Source organism: Rhipicephalus microplus, chromosome X (genome assembly GCF_043290135.1).
Source record: "Rhipicephalus microplus isolate Deutch F79 chromosome X, USDA_Rmic, whole genome shotgun sequence".
In the NCBI taxonomy this organism is placed as follows: domain Eukaryota; kingdom Metazoa; phylum Arthropoda; class Arachnida; order Ixodida; family Ixodidae; genus Rhipicephalus; species Rhipicephalus microplus.
Genome location: NC_134710.1, coordinates 450,089,708 through 450,109,627, shown reverse-complemented (window position 1 = coordinate 450,109,627; position 19,920 = coordinate 450,089,708). Strand labels below are relative to the sequence as shown.

The 19,920-nt window shown below is 43.4% G+C and overlaps 1 protein-coding gene across 2 annotated transcripts; it reads left to right on the top strand.

The window, feature by feature from the left end:
- Nucleotides 1–6,499: 6,499 nt before the first annotated feature.
- On the top strand, nucleotides 6,500–10,683 carry LOC142776634 (uncharacterized). Of its 2 annotated transcripts, none has more exons than XM_075880605.1 (2): nucleotides 6,500–6,922; nucleotides 10,493–10,683. In XM_075880605.1, exons 1-2 carry the CDS (start codon nucleotides 6,512–6,514, stop codon nucleotides 10,625–10,627), a joined length of 546 nt encoding a protein of 181 aa, XP_075736720.1. In that variant the 5' UTR covers nucleotides 6,500–6,511; the 3' UTR covers nucleotides 10,628–10,683. The 2 variants fall into 2 exon arrangements, with proteins under 2 accessions (XP_075736720.1, XP_075736719.1); XM_075880604.1 differs by having other exon boundaries at nucleotides 10,379–10,683.
- The last annotated feature ends 9,237 nt before the right edge of the window (nucleotides 10,684–19,920 follow it).

Genomic DNA, 19,920 nt, shown 5'->3' with positions numbered 1-19,920 from the left:
TACCACTTGATGACCATTGAGGGGAAACGGACGAAGATGAAAGAAAGCCGACCGACCCATTAAGGGGAAACCCTTTCCTTACGCATGCCGTCACGCCCCACACGTTAAAGAACCCCAGGTGGTCGAAATTTCCGGAGCCCTCCACTCCGGCGTCTCTCATAATCAAATGGTGGTTTTGGGACGTTAAACCCCACATATCATCAGCCGTCACGCACCGCTCCCGCCACCGCGGCGACAATCTCGGGTGGCCCGACACACGCCGTGAACCGATCGGCACGAGATTAGAACCGGATGTGGACGTGCACGGACATGTGGTTTTGTTCTCAGTGTTGACAGTGGTTCTTCCTCTTTTTTACTTTCTTTTTCCTTTTACTCTTTTCGTCCTTTTTCTTTTCTTTTTTTCTTTTTTTCTTTTTTTCTTTTCTTTCTTTTTTAGTTCTCTCTCATTCTCGCAAACATCTTCCAAGGCGAGAGGGACGCGGCAGCAACGAAGTTTGGAAGTTCATGTTAGTATAACTCATCCCCTGATGAACGGAGAACCCCTCCTGAAACTGTTGGGAAATAAATATATTTATTCTTGTTGACAACGCTCCCGTCGTGCCATATCCCATATATATATATATATATATATATATATATATATATATATATATATATATATATATATATATATATATATATATATATATATATATATATATAATAAAATGAGGCGTTTTAAAGTTGCACTCTTTTATAGAACAGGAGAGCGGTCATGACACGTCAAGTGGTAATGGCGGAACCAGCCTAACTACTCAGCCAACCAAACGTCGTCTTCTTCACCAACTGAGTCATATCCCCTGCCTTTCTGAGTACCACTCATCTTCTCCACTCGAATATATATATATATATATATATATATATATATATATATATATATATATATATATATATATATATATATATATATATATTTCGTGAGCATTATTTATGCGTCCCATCTTTTCATCTGTACATACGCAGCACCTCCACCACTTGTAAAATGGCGTCGAGTACACTCAAGACTCTCCCTTATTGGCTCGAGTATGTGCCCCACAACCTAAATTTGACTGGTGATGATGAGTATGTGCAGATGAAAAGATGGCACGCATGCTCACACACACACACACACACACACACACACACACACACACACATATATATATATATATATATATATATATATATATATATATATATATATATGAAAGTAGATGCGCTTTCACATAACAATTGTTTATTGTGCCGACGTTTCGACAGGAACCCCGTCTTTTTCAAGGCATTTTTCAAGACGGGGTTCCTGTGGAAACGTCGGCACAATAAACAGTTGTCATGTGTAGTGAAAGCGCATCTACTTTCATATTTATAACCTTGCGGCAACCGAAGTTATTCTTCTGTATATATATATATATATATATATATATAAATAAATAAATAAATATATATATTTATACATATATATATATATATATATATATATATATATATATATATATATATATATATATATATATATATATATGCTCATGGCTGGTTATTTTTTCACCCACTTTTCTTTTTTCTTATTTACATTCCGTTGGTTCTAATACTTTCCTTGTACATTCCTTGGCATTACTGTATGTTAGATCTCATTATTATTGGGTCAAAACACGAAAAAACGAGCCCTTAGGTATACACTTCTTTCCCTTATTTTATATATATATATATATATATATATATATATATATATATATATATATATATATATATATATATATATATATATATATATATATATATATATATATATATATATATATATATATATATATATATTTATATATGTATGTATATGACATAAGGAGGACACTGTACCTTCTTTTACCTGGAAACTGTTGCTAAGGTGCTAAGGTAATGTGCGAAGTCTTTCTTGTTTTTTTCTTCGCCGAGCGTATGACATAATTATGACTCTTTGCACAACAATTTATTGTGCCTACGCGAAATCGAACAGTGGTTTCTCTCATTGCGGAATATACTCCCAGAAAACGTGCTCTGCAAGGACACCTGAGCATCTTATAAGAAACGGCAAATGATCACAGCAAGGTATCTCGCAGGTCAATTATAGTCCCACTCCTTCGTCTTTAAATACGTTTAAAATGTGTTTATTTTCATTTTTCATCGGGTGAGCTGTCCATAAAAATTTCGAAAATTCTAAAGCTCTAACACATCTCGGCAGTCTTGTGTTAACGGTCCAATCAAGCTACGATGGCAACAAAATCCATAGCGCTTTCAGGCCATTCAATCATTGAATAACTATGAATCGAGTGTTTCAGCTCACATTCCTCACGATAGCATGTTTTACCACATGTATCGGTACGCAACAGCTCGCATACCACTAATCTGTTCGGTGGACACCCATGCAGTGATACCTACCCTGAATGCGTTATCAATTTTGCATTTCATGCACAGATATACGTGCAGAAGCGTTCAGACCCTATTCAACAAGCGGCGGCATGTTCTTTTCGTTGTGCTCGCAAGGCGCCAACGAGCAGCGGGCGCAGTGAGAGTACAGTGCTCTATGACACTATAGTAAAAGCCGGTTTGCTCAGCTTTCCACCTTTTCCTATAGTGATCCACGCGCGCGGTGGACATTGTGGGATTGCTTTAAAAAGTTTTTTTTTACTTATGAGCTAGTGGAAATGCAGTAGCCGAGGTAATAATAAGAAAATCAACCTCTCTACAGCGAGACAATTACAATAAAACAGAGCGGACGAATTCGGTCCGGTATTTCCCATCGGGGGCGGCCGGTCACGTGTCTTTAGCATCTGTATGCCGGCTGAAGCGCCGCCACTGCATCCTGAAGCGCTGCTCCCTCCACGGGGCGCCGTTTAGCACATTCCACATCTACGCTGCCTGTGACGCACACATCACTCGCTGGCTTGTTAGCAATGCCTTTCTTCAGAAATATTTTCGCCAGGAAACGCCCCGTGCACCTCCTAGCAAGCTAATCATACATCATTCACTTGGTTGATATGGCTGTAATTTTTTTTCTTTTACTCTAGTATCGACAACTACCTTCTCTCTTGGCCATTTCTCATGCGCAGTGGGTCTCTGTCCAACACCAGCTAGACTTTGAAAACCAGAAGGCTGCCGAGGTGACGTCACCGAGTGGCGGCGGCGCTTCCTCTGCAGGGAGCAGTGAATAAACTGCGTGAAAATGTCTCTGGGCAAAAAACCTCACACATTTTAACGCATTTCTTTCCAATCGTGCACTAAAAAGTGCGCTTGCTATTGTGGCCTAGTATTTATTGTTCCATACTCTAAGCAAAGATAGCCATAAGTCACTCCACAAAAAAAAAAGAAAACATGGTTGACAAACACCTATGTCCACTTCCTTCAGTATGTCCCACAAAATTTTCTGAATAACGTTGTCATACACTCCCGTGATGTGCAGATAAACTACTTATGAGTGCTGGTTTCTTATCTCACATACTTGTATACACTGAGTAAGAATAAACAGGTTATCGTTTAACAACCTGTTGTCGACTCGGAACGCCTTCTGAAGTTCACACAAAATATCATTTTGCTCTTCCCACGTTTTTATATTTATTTTTCTCCCTGCCTCATCAACCTGTTTAGGACAGATGTATTCGTTACTGATCTATACGAGCAAACATATATATATATAAATATATATATATATATATATATATATATATATATATATATATATATATATATATATATATATATATATATATATATATATATGCGCATATAGGTCACACGTCACGTCACCCTTAACAATATGCATGAAATGCCCAGCTACTATTTTTAAAGCGGTGCATTTCTCTTCCGACTACGTTAGACTTCACTTAGTTTCAAGACGTCATACTGTTGAAGATGTGAAGTTTACAATGCGCATTTGTACAGCGACACGCTATATTAATCTTCGCCAATTGTAAACGTTTGGCGCAAGGCTACCCCGATTTTTTTTTTGAGGGGGTGGGGTGCCGCAGAACGGCAAACTTTGTCAATTGGTGGTTGCTGCGAATGCGTGTAAATATTTAGGTATACCCTGAAAAGTTAAATTACGAAAACATTTCTTGGTGTAGGGGGTTCAGATTCCCTCCCCCCCCCCCCTTTACTTATGGCTTCCTATAGTTCTGCGTGCGTTTGTCACAGTATTTGTTTTTTTTAATCTCAAAGCTTTCTGAGCACAGTTAACTTCCAATAATTCGGCTCAGTTATTTTGAATATTGTGAACGCCTAACCAACGAAGAAAGAGTAAAGACAGAAGAAATCAGTATAAGACACGCCCTTTCTGAATTATTTTACATGTCTCAAAAGGGCGTTTATGGAGCTCAAATTCAGTAGATTGGCGTGTCGTACGTCAAAAAATGTGACATCATGTGTTCTACATGAATGATGGGCAGGCACGAAGAAACCTGCATCAAGAAAGCGCGATGCAGGAGCCGAAGCGCGTAGCAGTTCCTGCACGCGGCGCGAGGCTCTTTCAGTACTATTCGACTGCAGCGCCGCCGCTGCAGGCAACGTGGAAGAATCAGGCGGCGAGGAGTAGTTACGCCACTCAACACTTCTAGTACACTCTACTTCTGTCCGGTGGTGATTCACCCTTGTGTGAGAGGTGTGGTGAACCACTCACCATTCTCCACATTTTAATGTAATGCAACCAATTGCACACCTTTAGAAAAAAACACATATCGTCCCCCTACCGAGAGCATATACTACTTCATCCATCGATGTTCATCGGTAAATATCCATTTTCAATCATCAATAATTGTTTGCGTTTTTAAAATATGGTGGTAGATTTAACGTCATCTACTCTGGTAATCTGTAGCAAGACAATAATAGAGGTAGCTGCTGCAGAAGATACAAAAAAAGGACCTGTCCCACTACCCTAAGAGACATCGGCATTGAGAGACAGTCATGCTGTATCAGCTCTCTATATCAGTATCATCTAAACGGTCAGCCGCAATTTTCACTACACATTTAGTTTCTCTCCCTTGATTTTTGTATACCTTTGTGTAATACCCACCATTAGCGTGAAGAATTTTAAGCCTTCATACAGCCAATCATCACACCTATTTTCCACATATTTTAAGTCATGTACTGGGGCTCTTTGGCCTACATATGGCGCTTGCGCCAATGAACACCATATATCATCATTAAAATAATCATTTCTGTGGGAGGAGCAATCTGTAGCGTCATCAATCATTATCGTTGCTATTCATCGTGATCATCATTTTGCAGGCACTACAGCGGTCCTGTCGCTCACCTCAGGCTGAGCGCGTGGAACAAGCAACCGATCGACAAAACGAGCCGGGAGTGTCGGACGCAGGCAGCCGCCGCCGCTCTGCTTTGTCTCCGATAATGAAGTGGCGAGATCTGCAGAGCCACGTAGGCTGCATTCACGATGACGTCTGTCGTCTCCCTCTGTCGCTGCCTGTGGCATCACCTAAAGACGACGGCTACCCTGCGTCCATTGGGTGCAAGTCCGAATTTTCCCGAAGGCGCAAATGAGCACATGCGATCTATAACGTGTCTGAATAGATTTCGGTCGTAATCAGTCGCAAACTATGCTTTCTAATCAGAGCCACCAATTTTTAAGAAACCCATAAATGTTGATTAATTGATTGAAAAATCTTGTCAAGAGTAATTATTTGATTAAAGGCTAAATGTACAAATGAACAACATTCGATTAACATTTTAATGCACCTTCCCTTGAACATCGTGTTACCACGTTTATCTGGGTGCGGAGAACATTTTTTTTAAATGACATGGTAGGCACGTTGCGTCCAAGATGTCTGGATGCGCTCGAAGTCCCAAAGAGTTCTGCGACGACATTGATGTCGGTGATATTGAGTGTGCAACGCCGATGCTTCCGAAAGCTGGTGCTTTAAGGTGATCTCAGGCATGCTAGGCTTACCCGAGATAGAAGTCCTGCTGACTACATTGCTGATGTGTCTCACCAAGGTGGACGGCTAAATTTAGCTGGCTAATCGATACAAAGGGCTCACGAAAAATTTCACGATGGAATAGGCGTTGATCTACTTCTACACCACGTTGTATAAGCAACCAGACTGATTAACATTGCGATGTCCCGCACTTAAATGCCATTCGTTCCCCGTCATTCTCTTCAGGGGTAATAAAGGGACTGTCTGCATGCATCCAAAGATGGAAAGGCGTTGTCACAATGTCCACCCTCCAAATATTGACGACGCTTCTTTTTAAATAGGGGAAGGTTCCGCAGCAACAATATAATCAAGAGAGCAAATCCATTCAAAGTAACCGCATATGCGGCTCGTACACGTGCAGCTTCTTCCGAAAAAACAATATCTTGCCTCGGTTCTCAGCCGAGCGTACTGTGGTCAAAACTTCAATCGCGGCCTTTCAGCAAAAGCTGCTGTCACCACGGCACAGAACTAGCAAGCGACTTCAGAAGCAACATTCGAAGAAAAGGTCTGGCAGTGGGTCCGGCAGCACGCTAACGATGGCCCGTGCTAACGTTCCTCGCTTCTTTCTGGTGCAGTTTCTCGGACTCTGGAGTTTGCAGCTACTGGAGCCTTCCGGCCCCCGTACCCCGTTCCCACCATCTGCTGTTAGGCCATGGCCGGACGCGACGCCTCTGCTGCCCGAGGATGATGTGGTGGGACTGTTCTGGTCCTCAAATCAACCTGTCTTCGGAGAATCCCGGTCTGCGCACTTCGTGCCCGGCCGTCGACCGTATCAACAAGCATCGTGGCTTTCAGTCGGCCATTTGAACACCGGAACCTCCCCTGCACATTCCACGCATGCGTGGGATTTGGTTAAAAAGCAAGCTCAGAGCAACACTCCTTTCAGTGGGTCCGGCAGCACGCTAACGATGGCCCGTGCTAACGTTCCTCGCTTCTTCCTGGTGCAGGTAAGAAACTCTTATTGTCTTTACGCAAAACCAACTAGTCACCGAGCACTCCTGGTGCTGCCGGGCCCACGGCAATTTTCTTCCATTGTTAGTGATTGTTCTCGTATGTTACTAAGCCTTGTCTTGCTAGCTGGTGATGTTGAATCTAATCCCGGCCCCGACAAAGAAATTCTGAAAGTTTTGAATGATCTGCAATCCGGGCAGACGGTGATGCTGGCGCAGCTAAAGTCAATTGAAAAGAAATTGGCTGATCATGATAAAACTTTCAGTGAAATTAAAGCACAGCTCGACAAAATCGAGACATCTTGTGCTAGTATCGACGACATGCAGGCTGAATTAGTTAAAGTGAATGAGACGTGTACCGAAAACATGGCACAGATAAATGCACTCTCTACCCAAACTAATGAGGCTGAAAATAGATCTAGAAGAAATAACCTTGTTTTCTATGGCATAGAAGATAAACCTAAGGAGACATGGCTTGATTCTGAAAAAATTGTCATCAAGCATTGTAAACAAATCCTAGACACACAGGTAGAACCGCGCGATATCGAGCGTGCACACCGCATCGGGTGTTACCAAACTGGGAAACGCAGGCCTATAATCGTGAAATTCGCTCACTTTAAAGATAAAGAGCGCATCTTGTCTTCTGGGTGCAAATTCAAAGATACAGGCTATGCCGTCGCGCAAAACCTCTCCCCCAGCACGCGCCTTGCCCATAAACGCCTCACCGAGTTTGGAAGGGCTCAGAACATGCGATACAGGTTACGTCATGAAAAGCTTATCACGAATGATAAAACCTACTATTACGACCACATTACTAATAGGGTAGTTGAAGAACGCCAATAGCCATCATTGAAATCTCTAAATAAACCTTCTTCACGGAATCGGCTCCTCTCATTTTTACTGGCTAACATTCGTAGTGTAATCCTCAAACGCGATGCACTGTGCAGCTTAATAGGCTCATCTTCATGCGATGTCTTACTATTAACAGAAACGTGGCTTAACACATCCGTCAATAATTCCGAGATTCTCCCCTTTCTTTCACACTTTGACATATTCCGGAAAGATAGAGCCGATTACTCGCGCGGTGGCGGTGTATTAATCGCCACTAACCGGAATCTGCATTGTTCACTTGTAAACCTTCCTTCACCATTGAAATTGGTTTGGCTTCGATGCACAGCCACACACCCGCACATACTCATTGGTGTCTGCTATCGGCCCCCTAATTCCGACAGTTCATTCACGCCTTTATTTCATGAAGGTCTGAACAGATTATTAAAGAAGTACCCTAGTAGCCTTGTCCTTTTGTTCGGCGATTTTAATTTTCCCTCCATTGACTGGTCTGATCCCGCTTCTTCACTATCTAACAGCAGCTCGGCAAGCGATTTCCTAAACACATGCATAACATTCGGCTTAACGCAGCTCGTCACTGATCCCACGCGCATCACTGATCACTCGTCCAACGTTTAGGACCTTGTGTTAACAACGCATCCTGATAACTTCACGCCTATCACCCTTTTGCGCGGCTTGAGTGACCATCTAACAGTGCATGCCTCGTTTTATTGCAACGTACTAAAGAAACAAAAAATCGAAAAACACTTACCCTCTACGATAAAGGAGACTACGTTAGCATAAACCGAGAATAAGCAGAATACTTTGACACTTTTTTCTCTAAATTCTCACGAGTCGTATTGGCTGCTTTTCAAAGCAGAGATGCATCGTCTTATACGTATTTATATTCCTACCATCAAAATAACAGAAAATGAATTCTCAATGGTTCAATGTATCCCTCAAACGACTAAATATTAAGAAAAAACGCCTATTTCGAGCTGCCAAACGAGCTAACTGTGCTTCCACATGGCAGAATTATTACGCAGTGGAGAAAGAATATTATAAACTAACCATCGAAACTAAGCACAAGTTCTATTCTAACACCCTACCAGCTATGCTGCAAAATAACCCGAAGCGATTTTGGAAAACAATAAATCTCTCTCAATGTAGAAAGATTTCACTTAATATTAGCTTGGGCCTTCCTATTCCTGAGAATGAAATGGCTGATTCTCTTAACACAGTATTTAGTTCTGTTTTTTACTAATGAGCCACCCGACACCTTACCCGATCTTCCATTTTCCGCATATCCGCTGATGCAAAACATCACATTTGATTCATGCGGCATAGTCAAAGTCATTCAATCATTGAATAACTCATCATCCACGGCAGTAGACGGCATCGATGCTAAAGTGCTAGGAAATACTAAACATGTGTGTAGCCCGTTTTTGTCGCTCATATTTCCGTAATCACTCGACAGCGGTTCACTTGCACATGACTGGCAGGTGGGCAAGGTCCTCCCAGCCTTCAAGAAAGGAAGCCGAGCATCGCCGAGTAACTACCGTCCGATTTCTATAACAAGCGTCTCTTGTAAAGTAATGGAGGATATCATATACTCGCATACTGCTAACTTCTTAACATCTGTAAATTTCTTTCACCGAAGTCAGCATGGTTTTTGCAAACATTACTTTTGTGACACTCAACTTGCTCTTTTTCTGCATGATTTACACGTAAACCTAGACCGTAACATTCCGACTGACACAATATTCTTAGACTTCGAAAAGGCATTCGACAAGGTCTCCCATGGTCGTATTTTATTAAAATTATCCCGTCTTAACATCCACCCCTGTGTTTTAAACTGGATACGAGGATTTTTAACCAACCATCAGCAATTTGGTTGTGCTTACTCACGCTCTTCATCTCTAACACCCGTTCTTTCAGGCGTACCACAAGGTACCGTACTTGGTCCCCTCCTCTTCTTGATATACATTAATGACCTCCCCTGTAATATTTCTTCTCACATCCGTCTATTCGCAGGTGATTGTGTTGTTTACCGCGCAATTAACAACCCCTCTGATCATTCCATACTACAATGTGACCTCACCCGCATACAGAACTGGTGTAACACTTCGCTCATGTCCTTGAATGTAACTAAAACTGTGTTAATGTCTATTCACCGTCGTCAACATTACGTTGTTTATAACTACAGCATCAATAACAACCAGATTACTACAGTTGATTCATTTAAATATCTTGGTGTGTACATCTCGCGTGACCTAACTTGGACCTGTCATATTAACCACATAATCAATTCTGCTAATCGTACTCTAGGGTATATACGCCGTAACCTTTCGCTCGCTCCTTCTTCTATTAAAAAAGTTGCCTTCGAAACCTTTGTCCGGCCAAAGCTACAATATGGTAACGCTATTTTTGACCCTCACCATAATAACCTCACTTACGCCCTCGAATCTGTCCAGAAACGTGCGGCACGGTTTATACTGTCTAACTATTCATACACATCAAGCATCTCGGCACTAAAAGCAGAGATTAACTTATCCGATCTAGCTAAGCGCCGCGAAATCGCACGTCTTAACCTTTATCATAAATTCTTCCATTCTTTGCCTTTAGATAACCCATACATCAGAAGAGCCTACCGCATTTCACGCAACAGTCACTGTAACGCAGTATATCCACCACAAGCCCATACTGTGGCCTTTCATCAATCGTTTTTCCTGCGCACAGCCCAAGATTGGAATGACCTGCCCACCGAAGTCACCACCATCATCGACACCCAAGCATTTAAACGGCTCATCGAAACTATCCCATCATAACTACCATTATATTGTTAGCCTTTGTAATACCCACTCCCTCATGTAATATCCCAACCGGGACCTTTGAGGTAATAAAATGAATGAATGAATGAATGAAAAACACCCCATTGCACTGTTTTTCGCGGCTATAAAAATGGTTTCAATCCCAAGCCAGCGCAATGGCTAATAACTAGTGCGTGGTGTTTGTTAACAAAAAATAGCTTTCTGGGGCAAGTAAAAATATTTTAGTTGAAAGTTTCGCGCTGCCGCTAAGATGATTGAGCATGACTGAGCAGCAACATGAAAAAATTGAAATATTCATCAAAGCATTGAAGAATGCGACACCACTCATAGCGACATTAAGGTAGATCTGTACTGCCAGACCCAAAAAAGTAGTAGGGCAAAATAGGATACATCGAGCAATGAAAGGCTCGTTTTCATTTCTATTGTAAGGCCCATGGGACAGCTTTCAGCTCTCAGCGTAGAGTATCTGGTACTCTAAATTGTTACCCTTTTTTCAAAACACATCCAATTTGCCAAGACAGCTGAAAGCTCTCCTATAGTAGAGTACACGTACTCTTAATTGTCAACATTTGTTCTGCACACAGACTGTTAAGTGACAGCGAGGTGCTATCCCATAGAGTTGCGAAAAGTGCTCGACATCGTTTAACACGATGTTGGTGGCTTTGTGAATTAAAGAAACAGTCGGTTTTAAACAGAAAGCTGTGAATTGCTAGGAAAAACAAAAATCCATTCGGTAGCGATGTCAGGAATGGTCTCCATCGCTTGTACTAAAGTAGAAATGTGGAACTTATGGATTGTTAAAAAGCTTTCAGCACGAACAAGAAGGAGCACAAAGAAGAGGACAGAAACAAACGCTGATACAACTGAGGTTTATTTAAGGAAGTGTCAACCACCTGGATAACCAAGAACGCATGCGCAGAAATTACCTGCAATGAAAGAACTCGTACAACTTAAGTAGTTCACAATCTAAAACGCAAACAGGCAGCTCAGGTATGTCATCTTCTCCCGCAACTTGAATGAAGTCCGCTTTCACCAGTATTGTGCCATTCTATCTCAAGGTTAATGCATAATAACAGTATTATCACATTTCTTGTTTTGGCACACTTCTTTGAGCTCCGTCTCGTTCGCCGGAGAAGTATACAAGAATTTACTGGCTGTCTTATCAATTACGTCATTCGCAGCGTGGTACCCAATCACGCGCGCCATTGGCTGCACTTTATCGACGTCATCCATTCCCTCGCAGCCTTAGCACCAAGTGCACGCGTGTCAGTTTCTTCTGAAACTTCCATAAGGGTATGCCATGGACAACTCAGGAAAACCACCGAAAGTTTAAACGTGAAACCTCACATTCGGCAGGCCGTTCGCGCAGTGCGGGCATAAAGAAATGCCCGGGAGGCTGACTGTCGGCAGCAACTGCGTACCGATGATCAAGAAGCCTTTCAAGGCGCGCTAAATTGCGAACGAGAACGCAAGCGCTGGTGCCTGGCGAATATCGCAGACCACGCCGTCGAGGTATACGTCGTGATGTCAAACGCTTTGAACTTCGTTACGGCGGCAATATGATGGTCTCAGAGCGTGTTCGCTTGGGTGAACGCCCACTTTCGGCGGGAGTTTCTCCGGCAGCACATTGGCGTCAGATGCGACGTATGTGACCGCCTGTGGTTCGAGAACGACCACTGTGTTTAACGCATTTAACAGTTCGTTACACTTCTCCATGACCGCTATCATGCGAAGCAAAATGTGTGGTCTGTAAAATAAACACTATGATTAACCCAAGGCAAATCTGTGTATAACCTCATTAGGAATCACCAATGTATAGCCAATAATTGTGAAAGGCTTCAATGCCACGTCAAGTTGAAACCACTGATAAGCACCGAGGCCGCACGTTTCAGCTTTCGCTGGTGAACCACTTGTACCGAGTGCTTGGGCGGTGATTTTTGTTTTTCTATTCGTCCCATTGATACGCGGTATTCAAACGCTCCGCAGACGCTGGTGCGAGGAGCACCATAGGGTTACGACCTCGGCGACGCTGCCAATCTCTCGCGGGATTGGACGACTCCATTGAAGTTTTACTGATTCAGAAATATATTACATGAAAAAGGCAGACGCATGAATTACAGCAGTGTACCCTAAACAAATGAGAATTTTATTATTTGAATTAGCAGGTTCACGATACACTATTACTAACGGTAGTTAATTGCTCTGTCACCATTCCTCTAGTTCATAGTTACACGCAGATACACGTCTGCATAATAAAAGCGGAAATCACCATAATAAGTTTACCTCCCGTTTTTCGAGCACTGTTAAAAATTGTGAAGATGTATATGTTTATGCTGCTACTCTTGTTCAATATTGTGAGGGACGTAGTAGTTAGATCTGTGTACACATGTGCTATTCGCCATGTCTTATATATTTTTTGTACCTACGCAGCATCAATAGAAATTTGTTGGCCAAAAGTTTCGACTATTAGTTGCAGCAGACATTTTGCGAAAATCTGCGGAAGTGACTTAAGCCAGCACCCTTCTTATGTACCAACAATTTTCCCAGCGGGTAACGAAAAACGAGCGCCTAATGCTCAAGCGGTGCTGAAATACATGATAAGCAATGAATCGCATAACTGACGACGCATTTAGAGCTCAAGACTGTGAATTCCTCAGTTCACTTTGAGCTAAGCCTTGTTGCGTGAACACACATCAAGTCAAGCTAGAATCAACACTTTTAGTTGGGCATACATAACGAGCCCACGTACGCAGCCACGGGAGAGAACTGCACATGTGCAGTACGTAACGTATCGACTTAGAGATGCGCGCGTACGCCCCCCCCCCCCCCCCAAAAAAAAACGCGGCGCGCTCAAACTTGACGAAGCGTACGCGGCGTGACGCTCCCGCGATATCTCGATTGAAATAGGAACCAGATAGCAAAGCGGCAGCGATGGCGTCGCACGCAGAGAGCAACAAAGCCGACTCAAATAGAGTGTATTTTACTTTGAGGGACGATGTTGCGCTGCTAGCGGAACTATAAACCATCGATCCGTTTAGGCATCCGGAACAGTGGGAAGAGATTGCTTGGCGCCTCAGAGAAGTCCTCAAAAAACCATTACAGCACGCTGTGTGCGTGAGTGCCTCGACCTGTTGCTGTTTCATTTCTAATAACGTATGTCTTGCCGAACCAAACGTATCTTGTACGGTCAATACGGTGTTGAGCGCTTCGCATGCAGAGTACGCAACGTATCATACCGCGCACGTAGGCTTGTTACGTACGCCCAACTAGAAGCGTCTACTAGAAGTGTCTACTTATCAAACGCGACCCTCACACGACGCTCACGTTTTAGGGGTAAGATTAGAAAGCAGTTATTCAGCAGTGGCATAGCCAGTTTTTTCGTTCTGGGAAGAGAGGGAGTCGCATTGCAGCGCGGCCTAATTGAATTTTTCGAAGGACTAACTACAAAAATAACAAATAAATTTTCAGTACAAATTTTCACAACATGCTTTTGAAAATCCATTCTTGAATGCTGCGCCCAGTCATGAACAAGAAAAAAATGCGTTTTTCTAAAATAACACACAGCATACCCCGATATTTTTTCGGGAATAACTGTCATCAATATTTTCGGAATCTGTTTATTTTTCACGTAAAAGGAACAGAAAACAAAGCGGAGTACTCAACAAAATCACAACATCAATCACAACAAATCGGAGTACTCGACGTAGGACTATTCAATTCAATACAGTCGCGGTACACTACAAGCCTAAATGAGAGGCACACGTTTGTTTTTCTCACAAACGTGACTTGGCTCACGATTTGCGTCGAAGAACAGGTGGCTTGTAACGTTGGTCTAGTGAATAATTTAATGCTCCTGATACTTATATTTCGATTGAAAAAAGGTATAGGTGAGCACACCACGTCGAAATTTCAATCTCGTGTGCACTTTACCACAATCTAATCTGCCCCATGCAATGGTATTTGCACGTGCGAGTTCGTAAGTGCTGTTAACCTTTTATATGCCGCACTATGAAGCAGTAGGAAAAAACTTAAATTTATGTCGATAATTTGCATTGGCCTTCTAAATTAACTATGATCAAAAATACAGCCACATTCACAATGACTAAGCATGTTTTTTCGCATGTTCCATTTTTGGAACATTGGCAATTCCCATATGCAAAACACATTTTCACTGCAACAACTTTTATTGACTTTTCAGTCGGGTTTCCTTATTCAGGATAACTGAAGAATAATATTTAGCGTCATACGATGTCTCTGAAAAGTATAAATATTTATAACAACACTTTCTGAAAATTTCTTCTTTCATACTACTGGCTATACTACAGTGAGCAAATTGCAAACCGTGGTAAGCGGCAAAGCCTTTCTTGTGCAGCCGCTTTTTGCACTGCTGGCACTGATTCGTTGTATTCTTCTTGAATTCCGCGCACCTTCCCCGAGTCGTTGAGATGATGTAGTGGCCATCAGTTTTTCTGTCCTCATGTCTCGGATGAACCCTGGGTCCAGGTCTTACACTGAGTTTCTGCTTGAGCTGCAGCAAGGACATGGTGACGTCCCGCCGAAAGGCGATGTGCGTTATGGCGGCATCACTACCCTTGTGAAGCTCGCAGTGGAGGAGCCATCCTGCAACGACAGTCATGTTCAAACCATTGCTGGAAAGGTTCAACCATCATTTCTTGCTCCTCAGTCTCGGTCGATAGCTTCCGAGGAGGCGGTCCATCCCATCTACTCCGCCCCTGCCCTCATTGTATTTTCCGATCAATTATGGTTGAAGAATGTCCACCTTTTTGTTTGAGCGTCGTGAGGAACGTTTCGCACTTCCAACAGGCTCGTGGCTGAGGTGGTTAGAAGAAACTGTGACGACTGCATTGTCATTCCACCTGCATGCGCAGACTGCCCCGTCACACTTGTAGTTGAAAGATCCTCTTTCTTCCTTTTCGATGTTTTTCAAGTTCTTCAGTGGACAACCACCGGTTCTTGTATCTTGCACAGCCCCTGTTGCTCGAATCCCCTTGTCAGCCAGTTTCGTCAAGAGGCCGTGAGAAGTGAAGAAGTTGTCAAAGTAGGCTTCGTGATGTTCAGGCGCTTCCAGGACCGATACCATATTGCTAACAACCCGTCAAGAGGCCGTGAGAAGTGAAGAAGTTGTCAAAGTAGGCTTCGTGATGTTCAGGCGCTTCCAGGACCGATACCATATTGCTAACAACCCTGGTCCCGAGAGGTGTCTTGTCGTCCTTCTCGTTCTTCTCACAATATATTTCCATCGCATAGGGCTACCCCTTCGAAGAGCACATCATCCATATTTTGTACCCAAATCGAAATGGTTTACCGCGAATGAACATTTTGCACGAGTGGTAGCCATAATAGGGCACCATTGACTCGTCGATGCTGAGCCCTTCTTTGAACACTACGAACTGACGGAAACATTTGGAGATTTCGTCGTAAAACGGCTGAAGTTTGCCGATTTTTTCGCCTGCTTTCACCTGAGTGTTGTCAAAAACATGAAATAACCTTTTCAGCTGCCGGAACCTATTGCGGGCCATCACTGTCGCGACTATAGGCACACAAAGATCTTCTGCAGTGCTCCAATACTTGTCATCAGACGGAACGGAGTGGTACGAGGTGTAAAGTAAGATGCCGAAAACTGACCTATGTCCACTCCTGTGACGTCCATTTCCTCCCTCTTTTGGAGTGCGTATCTTGCAGTTAGTTCAGCCAGTGAAGCAAGATACTCCGGAGAAATAAATTTGCTGAACAGCATAAATGGGCTCATGTTTGCAAGATCAGGAAATGCCTCTAGCAATAACGGAGGACTCTCACTGGGAAGTGTTTTTTCAAACGTGGCATGGTCACCCCATACTGGTGTATGGGAGTGCTTTGGAGTATTTGTTTTACGAGCGTTAGTTGAAGCTTTGCGTCCTTTTCCAGCAGTGAATTGCCGCCCCGCTGGTTTCTTTTGTCGTGGCTCGGGACTCGAACATGCAGAAGGCGAATCAACGTCTTCATCCCTGCACTGCATAACTTCAACGTGCCCACAAACATCATCAGGAACAACTTCAGAAAAGTCGCTTTTGTTCACGTGCTCCTCGTAAGTAATATTGCCATCTTCAACAGGCGGCAATTGGCATACAGACGCACCGTCGCGTTCGTCATTGGGAAGGCTGAAGAAAAGGTCAATTGCTACCTCCAAAGTCAGGAAGCGTTGTGCCATGACCTACAACGAAAGTTATTGCGGCGTAAAGCACAGTACTACAAAAATAAAACCAGCCGCAAGGTTGTTTTCTAATTACATTCATAGGGATTGATGCAGCTAGGCACTGTAGTTCAATGCTGCTCTTTCCACGTGTCTGGCAAACTCAAAATGACGCCCAGGAAAGCTTATGTTCAAGTTTCTGCCAAGCGCCGCCCACCGGGCGCCATCGACAAGGCAAAAAAAGAAAAAGAAAGCAAAACGCTCGCGCTCGTCTACGCTGCGTTTGACACTGTGAAACGTCAATGTTCCAAAAAATGAACATCCGCACAAAGCTCTCAAGCTGAAAACTAGGTTGTCTTTGTTATTTTTTTATTGTATTGCCGCGTAATCCCGAATTAAATGCCAATATTTTAGTTCTGCTTTGCTCACTGCAACATTACTTTTTCCTGTGGAGTATTGCAACAAACATCTGGTGGTCAAAGAGCGCAAAATATGCCTGTTTTTAAAAATTTATCTATTGATTCTCCGCAGGTCCATAATAGAAATTAAAACTGCTACGTTTTTCACAAGCCTCAATGAGTATGTGTAAACATAAAATTTTAATATGCGATATATTGGAGAGGAAATAAAAAATTAGGTTTCGTATGTTCCAATTTTGGAACATTGGCAAGTAAAAGAATAATCCCGCTGCTTCAACTAAAACATCGCACTAGCATCCAATTCATGTGTAAGCTCGACTTAAGCGTGCTTTTGGTGCATCGTATCTTGAGAGCAGTTCCAGTGGTGCGACGCTGGGTACAGTGGTAAGGTTCGTTATCCATGCCAGCCTCTGCAAACGTGCGCGCGTACAGGGATACATCCCTGTTACAATCTGCCACTCTAGCGTCGCCAGCGCGAAGTCGGCGACTGGAATGACAGCAGGTTTGTTCGTTCCGTACGCAAGCAGAGACAGTGAAGACATCAGAGACGTGAGAAAGCAAAACAAACTTTACTCTAGTGATATTGCAGCACAGGGGTTCTAGTACAACACTTCAATACAACTAACAAAATACATCAACACTTGATACAACAAAAAACATATAAAAACAATAAATTAGCTTACGAGAGAGAACTATTACAAACTGCAAAAACTAACAACAATAGAACTACGGAGGAGAAAGTTCGAAGATATAAACAAGTGAAGGCATATGTGTGATGACCGGCAGCGTTTCGTCCCCGACGATCGGATGCGAGAAGTCGAAGAGAGTTCTGGCACGACTGCGATGTCGGCGCTGTTGCAACGCTGGTGGCTCCGGGAGGCTAGTGCTTGCAGGTGACCTTGGGCAGGTTGAGCTAACTCGAGGCAAAGTCCCGATGTCTACGTTGCAGACGTTAATATCGCGTCGCAACTAGACGAATGGCTAAGTTTAGTTGGCCAGCCAATACAGAGCCACACTAAAAAATTCTAGTAGAGATACTTGTTGATTTGTTTTTAAACCTTGTTGGTCAGCGACTAGTCTGCCTAGCAGGGCAAAATCCTGTGCTTAAATCTCCTCGTGTCCCCTCGCTCTCTTCCTGGGGGATGAGAGACCTCTAAATGGGTCGAATCATGTGCGTTTCTTGTTGGAAACTCCGCCCTAAAAATATACTGACCTCATCCCTTTTTAATTAGGAGAAGGCCCTCAGCTAGGGAGAGTGACAACCTGTTGAGGCGTTGTCATACGTCTTGGCCACCAGAAGTTTTCCCGTGGGAACGGTCAGACTGTTTGGCTCTCAGCCGGTGTGGCCCGTAGTCTGAACCTTGTTCGGGGTACATCGTGGCCTTCCACGACCCTGCAGACGCCGCCGTAGGTACAAAGGTTCAAACGTCGGCGGTTACCTTCGAAGAAGAACACCCCATTCTGCACTTCCTGGCTCTCTTTCATGCATCCGCCGTTCCCGCCAGTCAGCGGGGTAGTACGGCGCCCGTTAATTGTCGCGACGCCGGGTCGCAAAAATGGCAGTCCATGACAATCCCACAGGAATAGGCAGTAAATACAGAGTACGCCTTAACGACGCAACACCCCTGGCGTGCACGGCCATGGCTTTGCCAATGTAGCTTTGTGAGCGCGTGACGTGTATGTGATCTGCATCGTGTCATTTTCCGGCTCAGAGTTGACCCGATACCAAAGGGGGCCGGGAAAGAATTTCGCTTGAGAATTCTACACGGAGCATGTGGAAAAGGTTTCAAGCCCACCTCCTTGCACCACGATTCAGTGGTTCGAAAAGAACCCTTCCAGTGTCACCCAGTGTCTAAGATTCCACGTGTGAACCAGTGAAGCACCCTATAAGTAAATTACAAGCAAAACGCCACGCGGAAAATAGTTTATTTGGCCATCACTAAACATTGTTTGGGAAATCTGACGTGGCGGGCGGCCGTAAAACCCACCGGCCACGTCAAGGACGCCACTCACTTCTCTTCGCTTTACTCCTTTATTTTTTTTTGTTTCATTCCCTTGCAAACATTGAGACGGGCTCCCAATTAGAGTTGCAGAAGTAGGATATTTTTTTCTCCTCCTCCTCTATCCACTCGCACCTTGTCAGTGCGGTGGCGCGGAGTAGCTGGCGTTTCCTATATTTGACAGCTGCTGGCGGTTGCTTTGCGCAATCAGAGAACTAGGTAGCGCGCCGTAGAGTTCTGAAAGGTCAGATTTGCCCGGAAACATGAATGATGGTCTCCAAGTGTACTTGACAACAAAATTCGAGGCTAATAGTGTTCATATAAACACCGATTTTGAACATGTACATTATAGGCCTTTACACAAATTTCGGAACAAGCCTCAAAAATAGGCATATATAGGAACTATGAAACGCTATACAACCTCTCCTTAACCTCTTATTCACCTACATTAGTTTTAATCCGTGATCTGGACACAACCCTGCTCGGCAGAAAATGTGCAGTGCGTGCTCAGAAAGTGCCACAAAAGTGCCCTATCTGATATGTCCTAGGAGCTTACTAAGGTTTATAAGTGTGTACATGCAAAATTTGCGATTCCCTTCAATTAAATGTGACATTTGTCTTTGGATTCGGTCAAAATGTCATTTTTGTACACCACGCATGACATTTCCTGCAATACATCAAACCATAATAGATATAATTATTTTTGCAGCAACAAGCTATATAGGTT

Coding starts and splice junctions, on each gene's coding strand:
- LOC142776634 (XM_075880604.1), top strand. CDS start 6,512: ATGGCCCGTGCTAACGTTCCTCGCTTCTTTCTGGTGCAGTTTCTCGGA. Junction 6,923..10,378: donor CTCGCTTCTTCCTGGTGCAG/GTAAGAAACTCT, acceptor CTTTGCCTTTAG/ATAACCCATACATCAGAAGA.